Source organism: Coenobita brevimanus, chromosome 20 (assembly GCF_032717465.1).
Source record: "Coenobita brevimanus isolate Jiangsu-jjx chromosome 20, ASM3271746v2, whole genome shotgun sequence".
Taxonomy (NCBI): Eukaryota; Metazoa; Arthropoda; class Malacostraca; order Decapoda; family Coenobitidae; genus Coenobita; species Coenobita brevimanus.
This window is the reverse complement of record NC_136973.1, coordinates 21757840-21774506: the sequence shown is the minus strand read 5'-3', so window position 1 is coordinate 21774506 and position 16667 is coordinate 21757840. Positions and strand designations below refer to the sequence as shown.

Genomic DNA, 16667 nt, shown 5'->3' with positions numbered 1-16667 from the left:
CCATTACACTTCCTGAGGAATGACAACACTTGATTCTACCAGAGTCTGTTTCTTTATTTCATCACTATTATCACTCGTGGAGTATCACTATTCACCCTTCAACATATCAGACATCATTAATATCAAATTACTTACAGAATTCCTTGGAGGGGGGGGGGGAGGATGACGACAGTACCGACCATCTGCCACCTATCACGGCTGGTGAGCGAGTGAGACACGCCAAAACTGCGTGACACAAAGGGGGAGGGGGGGATGATGGCGTATATAATTTAAGATTTTTATTATTACAGACTCGTGGTAGACTCAATGTGATGTCTTTCTCCTTACAATCGATTACCCGAAAAGAAATGACATACTCTAGTCACAATAATTACTCACCAACACCTCTCTCTTTATACTCTTACATCGAAAAACAATGAAAATCATTGTGCCTTACATCACTTTGCGCATGCGTACATTATGCTGGATTACGCGACCAAAGGCACACGTTCCCATCTCACTCGAGTTTTTATATTATGGACTTAATACTAGTAAATTACAGTAGGAAAAAAAAGTGACTTAGCAACTAGGTAACTTAATCTATGTTCTGGTAACGTCCGCATGGAAACAGCCATGCCCTGGCCACACTCTCTCACTTAACCAAACTTTTGGTCATATAAAATGAACTAGATACAACTCATTATCACTTCCGGGCACTACATCCGCTCACGGTTAGGGAAGACCAAAAGTTCAGGCGACTGGACCTGAACTCCTCAAAAATACTATCATGGGGTTTTTGAAAAGTATGTAATATTAAAGAATAATTATTCAATAATACTTAGAGCAGGACAATGAATTCTCTTGTGAAAATCAAGCAATGATAATGATTACTTTATTCCGGCTTACTTCGCCGATTCTCTAAGGACGAGAATTTATAAACTTTCTCAACGGTACACAGCAGAGACTAATTACTGTTTATTTAATTGCTGTTTATTAGTACTGTTGGCCTCTGGAGAAAGTGACTCCACCCCTAACAATCAATAACTAATGCTATTAATGATAACAGATTCTTGCTGATGCATTAACTCCTGGTTGCACACCGGATTTTAAGCTTAATACAAAAGGACTGGCCTAAGTACCAGTTATGAATAGCAAAGCGTTTATGCAAGCTAGAAGCTGCAACTAGAATAAGCTTATGGAGAAATAAAACACAAATTTACATTACATTAAGCTCAAGAAAAGGAACTGTTAATTTATTGATTGCAATAAAATAAATTAACGTTACATGAGTCTCAAGATGAATTCAAATATGGAGATCGCACTCACTCGCTCACTCAAAAGCTAAACTCTTAAACCTAGGAAAAAACAAAAAGAAATACTGGTCAGAAAAGTGGACAAAGCGGATGACTGGGCGTCGTTACTAAGGAAGGACACTGCACAGTGCACACGCTGAGTCTCTCGCCAATCATGCTAGGTGGGAATCCAACGGCAGCGGTAGGAACTAGGTGTCGTTGCTGAGGAAGGACCTGCCACACACACTACCTGCTTCCGCGGCACTCAAATCTTGACTGACTTCAAATCGTGAGAGAGAGGCAAGTGTCAAGCCGCACTTACTAACGGCTAGAATGAGCGAAACACGCCCATAACAAAGTACTCAGCGGAGGTGCTAAAGTCGCGCACAAAGACGATCATTTATGACACAGTGAAAAATTGGTCTGAAAACACTCCCGATCGGGTGAATACGTGGTGGTTAAACTGAGTGATAAATACTGGGATTCCACTAGAATTCGCGGTTTCCCACCAAAGTTAATGTCACGAGTTTATTCAAATACTTAATCACGCCGACTCGTGACAAATACCCAGTACCCATACTTAACACACACGGTATGTAAGTTCACCTACTTGACCAGTCTCCCTCAATACTGCTACTGTGGGGTGTTTCACACGTTCCTTGCTCGTGAGGGGAAACCAATCTACACGTCTCCCAAAACACCAGCCAACGTGTCCTATACTGCGACTGTGGGATATTACATAAGCTCCATGCTCGAGAACAGGCAGCAGCTATCATGTCCACAAAAAAAAAATCCTCTGCCATGAGTAAATTTTCTCCTGCTACTCACTAAATGCAACTGACAACATATGCCACTCACCAGGCATATTACTCACAAGGAGAATGTCCTGCTACCAGGAGAAACTTTGTGATTAGTTAAGAGTAACACGAGTTGCTCCACTGCGTTCCATCCAGAGAGACCGAGCGAAACCTACCTACCTCTCCTAACATACGAGAGCCCCATAGTTCAGCTTCTCTAAGCCCTATAGAGAAACTGGAAACTTCCCCTCTCACTCTGAGCAATCCTATACTACAGTTTGGGTATTACATACACTCAGTGCTCGAGGTTCTCTAAGCAAGTAGGAAACCTCCAGGCGAAGACCTTCAGGTAGAACTGCCCCTCACATGTACAGTTCCCTGACTCTGGGGGAAAAAAAAAATTAAAGTCCTAACTGTGAGATCTCATTATCCCTAACTAAGCCTAACAATCTAACCTAAAGAAAAAAAAGAATTGAGGTAAGGAAAGAACGACAGTCTATACACCACGGTGTACTCGATTTGACAACATGCAGCTTCCACGCCTCATCTCTCCAAAAGCTGGACAAACCCTCAAGAACTACTCAACCCTATTAATCAACCCAAAATTACATCATCATAGGTACTGGTAGAAAAGATAAATACGCAGGTACAGTCCGGAGAGACCTGGAAGGGTACGCCCGACTCCATGTTCCCAGCCAGTAAAAGCAAGGACAAGACGTGTTCAGACAGAAAACAAAAAATGAGTATATACAATATTTACACCATACACCCATCACCTACGAGTACTGCAACCTCTCAGGCGGTCTCCAAGATCTTACACTATGCAGTATCTCTTCCTCTTCCTCACTGGTCAAAAACTTGTGATCCACCGTACTCAATAAGGCATCTCTTTCAACATATCTTTTGACCTTTTCAGCTGCCCTACTCAAGATGATGCCATCAAACACATTTTCTAACTCATAGGCTCTACCCTGACTGATAACTCTGGCAATCTTGTAAGAACCCTGCCATTTTCTATTTAGCTTTGATGCCGTACCAGGCATGCACTCTTCGACACAGATCCAAGCTAATTCACCTGCTACTAGAGAGTCATTCCTATGTGCCTCATTTGCCCTGTTAAGGTATCCTGCTGTCATCCAACGTTGTCTCTCCTTAAGCATCTGTTTGACATCTATTTTCTCTATACAGTCTTCATAAGTAGGCAACTGCAAATCTCCTACCTCGCGATTTGGATGACGACCATAAAAAGCAAAGAATGGTGATGTACCTAGGGACGTATGCACTGCTTTGTTCAGTGCTTTCTCAGTGTCGCATAGGTGCACAGGCCACGTGTTCGGGTGTTCTTGGCTCAAGATTGCCAGTACTGTCTTTAAGGTCCTATGTGCTCTCTCAATAACTGAATTTCCTCGGGGATGGTAAGGTAGACAGAATCCTTGCTTAATCCCAGATCTCCTACAAAAATCTCTAAACTCTGCACTGGTGAATTCTCCTCCATTGTCCATGATGACTACCTGCGGCTTGCCATACCTACAGATGTCCTTCTTAAATTCTTCAGCTACAGCTTTGGTGGATTTTGTACGAAGGGGGTAGATACGTAGGTACCTAGAAAAATGGTCTATCATCGTGAGACAATACCTGTGACCACTCCTACTATTATGTAAATCTGTGAGATCTATCGCAACTCTCTGACCATTATCATCTACTGGTGGCAATTCCTTAAAATAGTGCACAATCTTCCCGTGACCTTTGAACTGCTGACATGACTTGCATGATTTAACAAAATGTCGCACATCGGTCAGTAGAGACGGCCAATAGAAAAGCTGTCTTGCCTTGGCTACCGTCTTGCATTCTCCTAGGTGTGAAGGGTTATGAACAACTGAATAAGCAATAGCCACTTAAGACTTGGGTACTACCAGGCACAACCTCGACTTTCCCATTTCTTCTCTTTGGACATACAGAATCTCCTCATTCATTTCGAAAGCGTAAATGGGACGATTACCGGACAACTTCCTGGGTAACTGACCTCCTTCTAAGTCCTGAATTACCTGCCTCCACCTTGGGTCTGCTCTCTGGGCTTCTCGGACCTTTTCTATTGTAAGGCCTAGCCACCGAAATTCTGCATTAGACTGAGTTACATCAGAGGCCTCCTCGATTGCTCCTACTGGTCTACTCAAAGCATCTGGGACATAATGATTCACACCCTTTTTATACTTTATCACAAAATCGTAGTCTCTCATCTCCAACAAATGACGTGACATACGTGTGCATTTAGTCTTTTTCTTAAAGATGGTGGTTAATAGTCTATGGTCAGTGACGATGGAAAAGGGTTTGCACCATAAATAGTGGCTGAAAAATCTACATGCACTCACTACTGCCATAGCTTCCTTGTCTGTTACGGAGTAGGTATCTTTTTTCAGCTGGGGTAAGTTTCTTTGAAAAGTATCCAATAGGTCTCAAATCTTTCTCGCCCTCCAGCTGCATAAGAGCTGCGCCAATGTGCGAGTCGCTAGCATCTGTGTGCAACTCGAACGGTTTAGTTAAATCTGCCTTTACTAGTACTGGAGCTGACACTAACTATTATTTAAGAACTAAGAATGCATTCTCACACTCCTCTGACCATTCAAATTTTGCATCCTTCCTAAGCAAATTAGTGAGAGGACTGGCAATGGCAGCAAAGTCAGGAATATGTTCACGATAAAAGTTACACATGCCCACAGAGCATCTCACTTCCTTGGCCTTCATTGGTCGTGACATCTGTTCAATGGCTTCGAGATTCTTACTGTCAGGGCGTACTCCTTTCTCCGACACTACACGTCCCAAGAACTTAATTTCTCGCTTTATGAAAGAGCATTTACTAACATTCAGCTTCATTCCAAACTCAGTTAATCTGCCAAAGGTAATCTTCAGTTGGTCTAGCATCTGATCGAAAGAGTCTGCCCAAATTGCAACATCGTCTAGGTAGTTACGGCACCAATTTTCTCTAACTAAAGGGGCTAACACTTGCTGCATTTTCCTCGTGAAGATTGCTGGACTCACAGACAATCCGAAAAGTAAGTGCTTGAATCTGAACAAATTAACTCCATCAGAAAAAGTTGTCAAGTCTCGAGAGCTCTTATCCAACCGAACTTGGAGGTAGGCGCCTTTCATATCAAGAGTGCAGTAAAACTTTTTCCCAGCACTTTCCTCTACTAATTCATCTAATCGGGGTAGGGGTTGGATATCTATCTTGACCTTCTTATTAAGAGCCCGATAATCAATACACATCCTTTTACTGCCGTCCGGCTCGCTGAGTAAGACTATGGGGGCTAAATATGCAGCGTTCGATTCCTCAATCACATCCTTATCAATCATCTCATCGATCATCTCAGAAATTATCTTCCTTGCTTGCTCAGGATGTCGATACAAGGGCATACGCACGGGTTCAGAGTCAATAGTATCAATGTGGGCTTCAGGCACTTTAAGGGTGCCAATTTCTTTCGGACCAAGAATGAACAGTGCATTATTATCCAATATCAACTCTCTCAACTTGTTCCTCTGTGACTGAGACAAATGTGTCCACTTCAGCTCTCTGAGAATTGAATTAAGCGCGGCACATCGGTCACTCCCATCCTGTGCCTGATCCATGTGTGGTAACAATGCATTATCGACCCGAACTACTGGTGCCACAAGGTCACCTTCTGCCTCACCTACTGGTTGCACTAATTGAAGTGGACTTCTGTCCTGTTCCTTGGGGCTAAGATAAAAGTAATACTCGACTCGTCAACAACATGGTACGTCCCTAACACTTGTCCTGGGTTTAGCTTCACTGGTCCCTTGGTTACATTGGCAATGGGTAAATAGCATGTCCCGTTCTCACTAACTCTCACGCAACAATTGGGTGCTAATGAAGCTTTACCCCTGGCCTTCTGAAATTTACTAACTTGTAAGACATCTCCGGGTTTTCTGTCCTTTAACGCAATGTGTACTGACATCAATGTCTGTGCAGGTACCATGGTCCTACACTTCACTTGTACTAGCTCTCCTTCTGCCTTTCTCATATGGTTAGTCTGGAACTTTATTCCGTTCACTGTCTGGCAAAGCTTATTTCGGACCTCGTACTGCTGACCACCCCAATGCATCACCTGACCTTCACCGTCCCAAGTGAAAATCGCCCTAACAATTAAGTCCGCACCCATGAGCACTTTGGTTGACAAATAATAGTCTGGGACCACAACAAATCGCTGTACTATGCTTGTCTCGGGGGCAATAAGCACTACTGACGAAACCTGGCCAAAAACAGTTAACTTATGGTTGGATACTGAATGCAATGAACGTCGGCACTTGCTAATCTTTAATCCTAATCTATTTGCTGTACTTTCTTTCATCAGTGTTGCTACACTACCGGTATCTACAAAAGCTGAAACCTGATATTGTCCCAAAATCAAGAGTATCACTGGAGTGTCTACTTCACCTTGAACTTTTCGAACTTCCTCTACCTCTCCATCTGAAAGGTTCTGACAGCCTCATTCTGTTCTACATCCTGTACACTACACACAAAATGACTGGCACCATGCATTACCTCAGGGGCCTCTAGTCATTCCCTAGGCAGTTGTGAGTCTGGATATAACTGAGAATCCTGCTGTGGGAGGGAATTAGCTGTTGCGGGAGATGTATTTGGCACGCTTCTGTCTGGTTCTCTACACAATTTAGGTCTACCAGGGCATCCCTCATGTCCCCTTCTAGAGTTAGCCTTCAAACAATCAAAACAACTTCCTCGCTCTGGTTTCCTTGGACAGTTCGCCCTGTCATGTTTACTGCCATTTGAACACCACCCACAAGGCCACATTGTAGGTCTAGGTTTAAAGGATACCTGACGTATGGGTACTTGAGTCACTGGATGAGCGTTGTCACTAACAACTGGAGGTGTGGTTCTAGTAGGGGTTGGAACATAATTAACATCAGACACTTGTTCATCCACAACTTTTGCCACTCTATGCCACTGTTTATAACCCCTTTCTCTCTCTAATTCTGAAATAAAGCTCTCCTCCATTCCCAGATCTTTAAACAACTCTAATCGTTCCCTAACTTCCTGTGGTACATTACGTAACACAGCTTTCTTCCACAACTGCTCCACATTGGGAGGGTTAATATGGGGATGTTCTCTACAGATTGCCCTGAAGTTACTCCTGAACTGTCTAACAAATCTCTTAGGTGGATCCTCAAAGTTATACTCCACTTGGGCTAGCTCACGGAATGCATCAGCGATCCCCTCAGGACCTCTGAACTCTCACTGCAACAATGTCTTAATGTCCCCATAAGTACCACCTGCCTCACATAAGCTTAACTCTCCCAGAACATATGTACGCAACTCTGTGTCCATACAACTCTGTGTCCATACGAGTGAGTGCTACCGCCTTCCGCTGTTCAAAGTTAGCAGTCACTGACTCCACCTGCATCAAAAAGTGATCCACCAGGGTCCTAGTATGTAGACCATACATTTCACTCATCTTTAGAACATCAGCATCCTTACACTCTATCTATTTATCTATTGCCAGACACCTCAATCCCGTTTGGGAATTTCCCTGATAGCTCTGCATACCTCCTACAGGCAAATATGACCACTATGGAGCTGACTGCCTAAATGGATTTCCAGACTTAACGGGTGTGTACTGTGATGGACCTCCAACCTTGGTCGGGGTGAGTCCGGGTGGGCCTAACATCTCCAACGTTCTAATATGCTCAAAACACTCATCAATTGCGGAGGGTTCCTGTTTCACCTCTACTCCCTCAGGCATTTCAGTTTCAAGGTCGATTAACTTTTCTACACGGGATTCCATCATAAATTATACAAACGTGAGCAACCCCAGGAGGTGAATGCTCAACTACAAAAATGCCCCAACTGCAACTTGAGCAACCCCACGAGGTGAATGCTCAACTACAAAAATGCCCCAACTGCAACTTGAGCAACCCCACGAGGTGAATGCTCAACTACAAAAATGCCCCAACTGCAACTTGAGCAACCCCACGAGGTGAATGCTCAACTACAAAAATGCCCCAACTGCAACTTGAGCAACCCCACGAGGTGAATGCTCAACTGCAACACCAAAATAGCACACGCTACAAATACACATACCTTATAATTCTACACATAATGCTACGTACATATACTCTGAGAACTAGGGGATGAGCTGTTACCTTAATTTCAAGTTAAATTACCCTCACATTAATAGGTCATCCCAACGCTGTGCCACCACTTGTACTGTCATCTCTGCGATCCAGACTTTTACATAGTCAAAAGAGGCAGAAATCAAGTCACTATTGATGACCAATGTGTGCTGGAACGGTCGGGAACTCAGATTGATGGAGACTCTCTCCCATTAGCGGCCTCTTCGGCTGCGTTTATTACATTTCAAGTGGCCAAGTTAAGAGTGGTAGCATGCCAAAATGATGGGGCCAGTCTCCAACTAGGCCAACCCAAGCCCAACCTTCGCAGTTTCCCAGAATGCTTCTAAGTTGCACATTAATAAACTATTAGGTAAGCTCTATACCATCAGTTCTCAAGGGTTATACAAACAATAAAGTTTGACTGGGAGGAAATGTGTATTAACAAGACCAAAGGTAGAAATCTTCCCCAGCTACTTGCTTTACAGATTAAACATGAATCAGTTGGTACATTGTTCAAAAAATATATCTCTATATGGTCCTACTATCAAATCCACAAAACTTAGCTCCTCTGTCTCGGTCCAATGTGTTTTTTCATAATTGTCCCTCTGAGCACAAATTTCACTGGTCCAGTCCTCTGCCACTCCCGACCTCAACTTCCACACTGGGACCTTGATGTCCAGACTTGAACTCTGACTCACTCACAGGTACTTCGACCTCCACGCTTGGACTCGCTAGAAGTTAATATGTATAATGAATAACTATTCTCCCAAATGCAAGTAATCCCTTTACATGATCAGGAAAGTCTCATAATAAAGAAACATGAGTTACAACACTCGACATCTTAAGTAATAACAGAATAACACATGACACTACAGACACATAGGTCTGCTCAAAATAATATTTATTGTAGGGTTAACAAGGAAGAAAATGTACTATAACAAATACAGTAGGCATGAATAACTGTAACTCTAACCATGAAAATCATTACTGCATCAATATCACTGTGCCTCACAAAGTAACTACTGGTGCGTGAACATTTACTACAACATAGCCCTAATAAATACTGAATTGCAAAGTCATTTCAACACAATAAAAAAAATTCACAGTCCCCAGGCACCTGATACTTGGCCTACAGAAATCACACATTTATCTGAGGCTCAGACAGAACTCTGTAGCTATCATTCTCTTGCTTCAGTTACACTAAATAATAATATAAAGTACAGTACCCAAATATATGGGAAATACCTCACTATTCAGCTCACAATACCAGAGTGGAGCAGGAAACTCGGGACTCACTCTTCCAATGGCTAATGGCGTCCCCGTTACACTTCCTGAGGAATGACAACACTTGATTCTACCTGAGTCTGTTTCTTTATTTCGTCAGTATTATCACTCGTGGAGTATCACTATTCACGCTTCAACATATCAGACATCATTAATATCAAATTACTTACAGAATTCCTTGGAGGGGGGGGAGGATGACGACAGTACCGACCATCTGCCACCTATCACGGCTGGTGAGCGAGTGAGACACGCCAAAACTGCGTGACGCAAAGGGGGAGGGGGGGATGACGGCATATGTAATTTAAGATTTTTATCATTACAGACTTGTAGTAGACTCAATGTGATGTCTTTCCCCTTACAATCGATTACCCGAAAAAAATGACATACTCTAGTCACAATAATTACTCACCAACACCTCTCTCTTTATACTCTTACATCGAAAAACAATGAAAATCATTGTGCCTTATATCACTTTGCACAAGCGTACATTCTGGATTACGCGACCAAAGGCACACGTTCCCATCTCACTCGAGTTTTTATATTATAAAGAGACTTAATACTAGTAAATTACAGTAGGAAAAAAAAGTGACTTAGCAACTAGGTAACTTAATCTATGTTCTGGTAACATCCGCATGGAAACAGCCATGCCCAGGCCACACTCTCTCACTTAACCGAACTTTTGGTCATATAAAATGAACTAGAAACAACTCAATATCACTTCCGGGCACTACAGGAGGTGAAGGAGGAAGGTAAGGATGAAGTGTGACAATAGTAGAAGGGCTGACTGAAGTAGACAGAGCAGAAGCTGGAGGAGTGGAAGACACAGTAGGCGGGGAGGATGGGGTGTTTAATGTAACCGAACGTGTAGGGAAAGGGGAAGAAGTTGAGGCCACAGTCAAAGGGGAGTCCCGGGTCATCAACATAATCGGGTGAGAAGAAGTAATTGTATCCATATAATGTGAATTGGCAGACTTCACCACCCCACCCCCCACCCACCATGGAGCCCAACAGGGGGAGGCTGATGTTGGGTCCAACTCACCCAACAGCCCCAGGGATAGCAGGAGTGGTATATGCGGACACGGTTTGGTGTGGAGTGGCAGCTACGGGCCAGTGCGGTGCCCACCAAACAGGGCCTGCTTGACCCTAGCCAAGGTTGACTGAGCCAACACATGGCCAGCTGATTTGCCTGGCGGGTCCACACTGGGCTGCCTATCTTATGCCAACCCACCTACTAAAAGAACGTGTTGCCCACAGCAGGGAACTGCACCCTGCCCTATGGTGGACTCAACTCCCAGATAGTGGGGCGCAAGCAATATAAGGGTCGCCATGCACGGCAAACATGTGGGGAGGAAGCAGTCTCGCCCGATATGACAAAGGGGCGGAGACTAGTATCATCACTAAAGGCCTCCACTATTTGGTGATGACAGGGGAAAAGGAAGGAAGAAGCAATAGGAAAAAGAGCATTGCAAAATAAGTTGAGGCAGTGACAGGGACCCAAGGAGAGGGGAGAGGGCAGAGTAGAGACCCCACCATAGCTCCGCCACTTGTCAAGACCCAATTGACGTCTCTGGAGCCCCCCCACAACAACAGCGAGCAAGGAAACGGGGGGAGATGCCTGGTTAAAGCCTGATTTCTTCTTCAAGCTTTGTCACATTTATCTATCTAACTATTGCCAGACGCCTTAATCCCATACAGGGTGGCCACAAACAAATCGCCTCCATGACGCCCTGTCCCCCGCCATTTCACTGCCCTGCTCCCAGCTCACACCTCCCTCCCTCATATACAGTAATCACTCCAATATCCGGAGTAATAGAGCCATCGGTAGGTTCGGTTATTGGTTTCGTCCGGATATTGGGCCCCAGCTTATGGACTTGTACTTATGGACCCTAACTCAGAGAAACACCTACACCACTCCCTCTGGACATGCATAGCACTTATTTAACACCCAAATCACATCAATAAGGCACATAAATGACTGAAATAAATGCAAAAGAAACATAAAATGAGGGTTTAGAAGTATGTTCATACATTAATAAACATTCTGGTACTTATGGACCCTAACCTAGCCTAACTCTGAAAAACACATTCCTACTGCACATGGATGAGGTAAGTATAGTATGGAAAAAAGTACAATATGAAACATTCTGGTAAGTATAGTATGGAAATAAGTACAGTATGAAACATTCTGGCTACTTACAGCAAGTCCCTGGCCACCTCGATGAATAACCACCTCCTCTCGGACTCTGACAGTAAGAACGATTTCCTGAAGCACTTGCAGTACACTCTTCCTGAAGTCTTGCACTGAACTTAGTCAATAACACACAGAAGTCCGTTCTCTTCACAGTGTTCACTTTAGTCCAAATAATGTTCCAGTATAATTTAGTGTTGCACATTAACTTTTCCCAAGTTTTTTATATTTTCCAAAGCCAAAACAAAGAAGGTTAGTTACGTTAAATTTTGTTTCCACTGAGTCTTTTCTCTCATTTCGAAAACCTTAACACAACACACCATTTTTTTCACTGCACAACACTCAAAATTCCCGTGTGGTCTAGTGGAGAAGTTCTTGCTGTTTCTTCACTGTCAGAGTCCGAGAGTATCACTGGCAGGCGACCAAGGGGTGCATCGCTGGGTCGTGGTGATGGCGTACCGACTGCAGAAGACTCTGAGGAAAGCCGCAAACTCACGTCGAGCGGTGACTCCACTGTAGCTGATGTGCTGGGCTGTGGCTCGGAGCATGAGGGCCTGTCTTGGGGAGGCAACGGAGTGGAGCCAGGGCTTGGCACAGGGGGGTCACGGGCCTGAAAAAACTGTCAATCGTTGACTGACGCAAGGACCGACGATTCTGGCGATTGATGATGCGCTGCCTGAAAGCGCGCACTTCCTCCACGAGTCCCAAGGGCCCCATCTCCCTGTTGCAGTCCGGGTGTTCCAGATAGTCGAGAACGAACTCTAGGTGTTCCCGGAGTGCGCTCAGCTTGCGGATGGCTGGAGTAGTGTCCTGCTGAGAGGAGTCCGCATCATCGTCGCCTTCATCGTCGGAATCTTCAAGTTCGGGACTGATACCAGCAACCGAAGACGCGATCTCGATATCCGACAACGTCTGATACCCAGGATCGCCCTCGTCGTCGTCCAACCACTCACGTACATCGTCCACATCAACAACGTTGCCATGCGTACGTAGCCGTGCATGGAAGTCATCCACGTCAAAGCCCAGAAAATCGTACTCCACATCTGTTCCGAGAAGACGACGAGACCAACCATTTTCAAGAGTTTTCACAGGGACTTCCTTCCATGCACTAGCCCAGTTGCACAGCGCAGACTTGATGTTGTAGCGGCGAAGGTTTTCCAAAGTCCGCTTGCCTCGAGTGTCACGTCCTTCCCTGCGCTCGTCCTTGTCCTCGAGAACAACCATCACCTCGTCCAGGAACTTCCGACGGTACAGGCACTTTGTTGCCACGAACACTCCTTGGTCCATGTGTTAAATGAGAGCAATCGCATTAGGTGGCAGAAACATGCACCTAATACGGCTGTTCTCAGCAACCAAGTCCTTGTCGCACGGGTGGGCAGGTGCATTGTCGAGCAGAAGGAGAGCCTTTACCTGGTCGCAAGGGATTCCCAATGTCTTCGTCTGGTACTGGATGACCTCCTTGACGAAGTGACGGTGAAACCAGTCTTTGAAAATCACAGCTGTGAACCATGCTTTCAAAGAATGGTACCATACGACAGGAAGGACATCCATCACCCCACGTAGGCACCGAGGCTGCTTTGCATGGCCAACAACAACGGGCTTAAGCCGGTGCATGCCGTTAGCACTGGCACAACACAAAGCAGATATCCGTTCCTTAGAAAGCTTGCGGCCAGGTACACGCTTCTCCGTCTCCTCGGCTAGAGTGTTCGTTGGCAGCGAGCGATAGAATAGGCCAGTTTCGTCTGCGTTATAGACTTGACCGAGAGTGAGGCCCTCCCTGTCGATCAAGCCTTTCACCTTGTGCTGAAACTCGTCAACTCCATCCTTGTTAGCGTCCAATGCTTCGCCATGTGCTTTACGGTTAGTAAGGCCATGTCGCAACTTGAACGCGAAGAGCCAACCCTCGGATGCCTTGAAGTCTAGGGCGTCGTGAAGCCTTGCAAACTTCTCAGCAGCAGCCTTCAGCTCCGTTCCACGTACCATCACACCAGCTGCACACTGCTGTCGGTACCAAATCAACGTGGATCAGTCGATTTCTGCAAACTTGGGGGTAAACATAACCTTCCTTTCCACGTTGCATTTGCTTCTCGACGAGAAGTCAGCCGGGTACTGCATGAGTTTGTCTCGGGAACATTTGATATCGAACAAAGTCAACCGGGCCAGGTTATACTCACGGAGAATGCGGGAAGAAGACCAACCCGCATCAACTTTCTCCAATATCTCCCTCTTCTTTTCCAGAGTCAACACCACTCTCTTCCTTTTCTCAGGTGGCGGGGCCATCATCACACACACTAAGAGGAGGGCCAAGAGCAGCAGGAGGCCTTGCAGCAAGTACGGCACCACCACAAAAGCGAGCACGTGGGCAGCCATTGCGAAGAGCGTAGGTCCAGTCACGGTGAGAGACAGGCGGGAAGTGGGGAGGATGCAGTGGCGCTCTATCGGACGTCGGAGGAATGACGAACCAAAACAATGCTCTCCCGCGGCACGCGCGGCAAGTTCAAATTGTGGACGGCAAAAAATTGATTTATTTTTTTATTTTTTTTGGGTTTTCGGACCATTTTGGGAATGTTGGATCCCATGACGATAAGGTCCGGGTAGTGGGGATGTTCGGTTATTGGGCGTCCAGATATTAGAGTGATTACTGTACTTCTCCACGCCGTCCCTCCACCTCACCCTCGGCCTCCCCCTCCCTCTCTCCCCCTCCACCTCACTCACATACACTCTCCTCATCAGTCTCTCACTCTCCATCCTCTCCACATGGCCACATTTATCATAACTATATAATTGTTTTCACACCCGAATGAACTGTCAGGTGCCAAGTGAATAAAAACTTTTTTTTTTTTCTGCGAAGTTTTCCAGTCATGATATTTGAAATTTTTTCACTCCTGAACTGATACTGGAGAGAACCTATAATAAAACCATTTACCCCATTCATCACACTTGAATTTCTTCACTCCTTAATGAATTAAACAGTGTTGGATGACATCAACTGAGTCATCTGTTTACCACATTAAGCACACTAGAAACTCTTCCCTGCACAATGATTTAATAGGTGTGTGGTGAGACTGCTTCTCCAACCAAACTGTTTACCACATTCATCACACTTGAACTTCTTCACTCCTGAGTGAACTGATAAGTGTCTGGTGAGATCACTGTTACGTGCAAATAGTTTACCACATTCATCACACTTGAACTTCTTCACTCCTGAATGAACTAATAATATGTGACGGGTGAGAAAAACCTTCTGTGCAAATAGTTTACCACATTCATCACACTTGAAATTCTTCACTCCTGAATGAATTAATAGGTGTTTGGCGAGATCACCCTTACGTGCAAATAGTTTACCACATTCATCACACTTGAACTTCTTCACTCCTGAATGAATTAATAGGTGTCTGGTGAGATGTTTCTTCATTGTAAATCGTTTACCACATTCATCACACTTGAAATTCTTCACTCCTGAATGATTTAATAGGTGTTTAGTGAGATCACCCTTACGTGCAAATAGTTTACCACATTCATCACACTTGAACTTCTTCACTCCTGAATGAATTAATAGGTGTTTGGTGAGATCACCCTTACGTGCAAATAGTTTACCACATTCATCACACTTGAACGTCTTCACTCCTGAATGAATCAATAGGTGACTGGTGAGATGTTTCTTCATTGTAAATCGTTTACCACATTCATCACACTTGAAATTCTTCACTCCTGAATGAATTAATAGGTGTCTGGTGAGACCACTCTTATGTGCAAATAGTTTACAACATTCATCACACTTGAAATTCTTCACTTCTGAATGAATAAATATGTGCCAAGCGAGACCCTTCTTCTGAGCAAATAGTTTACCACATTCATCACACTTGAAATTCTTCACTCCTGAATGAAGTAATACGTGTTTGATGAGATATTCCTTCTTTGTAAATCGTTTACCACATTCATCACACTTGAAATTCTTCACTCCTGAATGAAGTAATACGTGTTTGATGAGATATTCCTTCTTTGTAAATCGTTTACCACATTCATCACACTTGAAATTCTTCACTCCTGAATGAATTAATAGGTGTCTGGTGAGATGTTTCTTCATTGTAAATCGTTTACCACATTCATCACACTTGAAATTCTTCACTCCTGAATGAATTAATAGGTGCTGAGTGAGACTACTCTTATGTGCAAATAGTTTACCACATTCATCACACTTGAAATTCTTCACTCCTGAATGAATTAATAGGTGCTGAGTGAGACTACTCTTCTGTGCAAATCGTTTATCACATTCATCACACTTAAAATTCTTCACTCCTGAATGAAATAATAGGTGTTTGGAGAGATCACTCTTACGTGCACATAGTTTACCACATTCATCACACTTAAAATTCTTCACTCCTGAATGAATTAATAGGTGTTGAGTGAGACCACCCTTCTGTGCAAATCGTTTACCACATTCATCACACTTAAAATTCTTCACTCCTGAATGAACAACTGCATGTTGTTTAAGACTTTTCTTTAAAAAAAATGTTTGATCACACTCCAAACATCTGAACTGCTTAACTTCAGCTGAGGACACTGCATCCAGGACAGTCTCATTGTCACTGAGGAACATTTTGTCACTCATCTCACATTCTAACTTTACATCTGTTTCTTCCTTTACAACTTCCATTATTTTGTCACCCACCTCACACTCTAAATTTACATCTGGTTCTTCCTTTACCATCTCCATTATTTTGTCACCCACCTCACACTCTAACTTTACATCTGTTTCTTCCTTTACCACCTCCATTATTCTGTTAAGCACTTCACATTGTAACTTTAGACCTGGTTCTTCCTTTACCTCTTCCATTATTTTGTCATCCACCTCATACTCAAATTTACATCTGGTTCATCTTTTGCCACCTACACTATTTTGTCACCTACCTCAGACTCTATATATCTTTACATCTGGTTCTTCCTTTATCATCCTGTCATAAGATTCCCCCAAACTTTCTT

At 44.1% G+C, this 16667-nt stretch overlaps 1 protein-coding gene across 1 annotated transcript in view; it reads right to left on the bottom strand.

Moving 5' to 3' along the window:
* LOC145391929 (uncharacterized) overlaps positions 1 to 16284 on the bottom strand; it is a 27659-nt gene extending 11375 nt beyond the window's left edge. The window contains exons 1-6 of the mRNA XM_080266420.1: positions 16037 to 16284; positions 15664 to 15952; positions 14926 to 15429; positions 7412 to 7497; positions 6918 to 6978; positions 5329 to 5608 (exon numbers count right to left, since the gene is read on the bottom strand). Of these exons, the coding sequence (XP_080122546.1) occupies positions 5329 to 5608; positions 6918 to 6978; positions 7412 to 7497; positions 14926 to 15429; positions 15664 to 15952; positions 16037 to 16284 (1468 nt within the window). The remainder of the gene's footprint in view (positions 1 to 5328; positions 5609 to 6917; positions 6979 to 7411; positions 7498 to 14925; positions 15430 to 15663; positions 15953 to 16036) is intronic.
* Between the last annotated feature and the right edge of the window lie 383 nt (positions 16285 to 16667).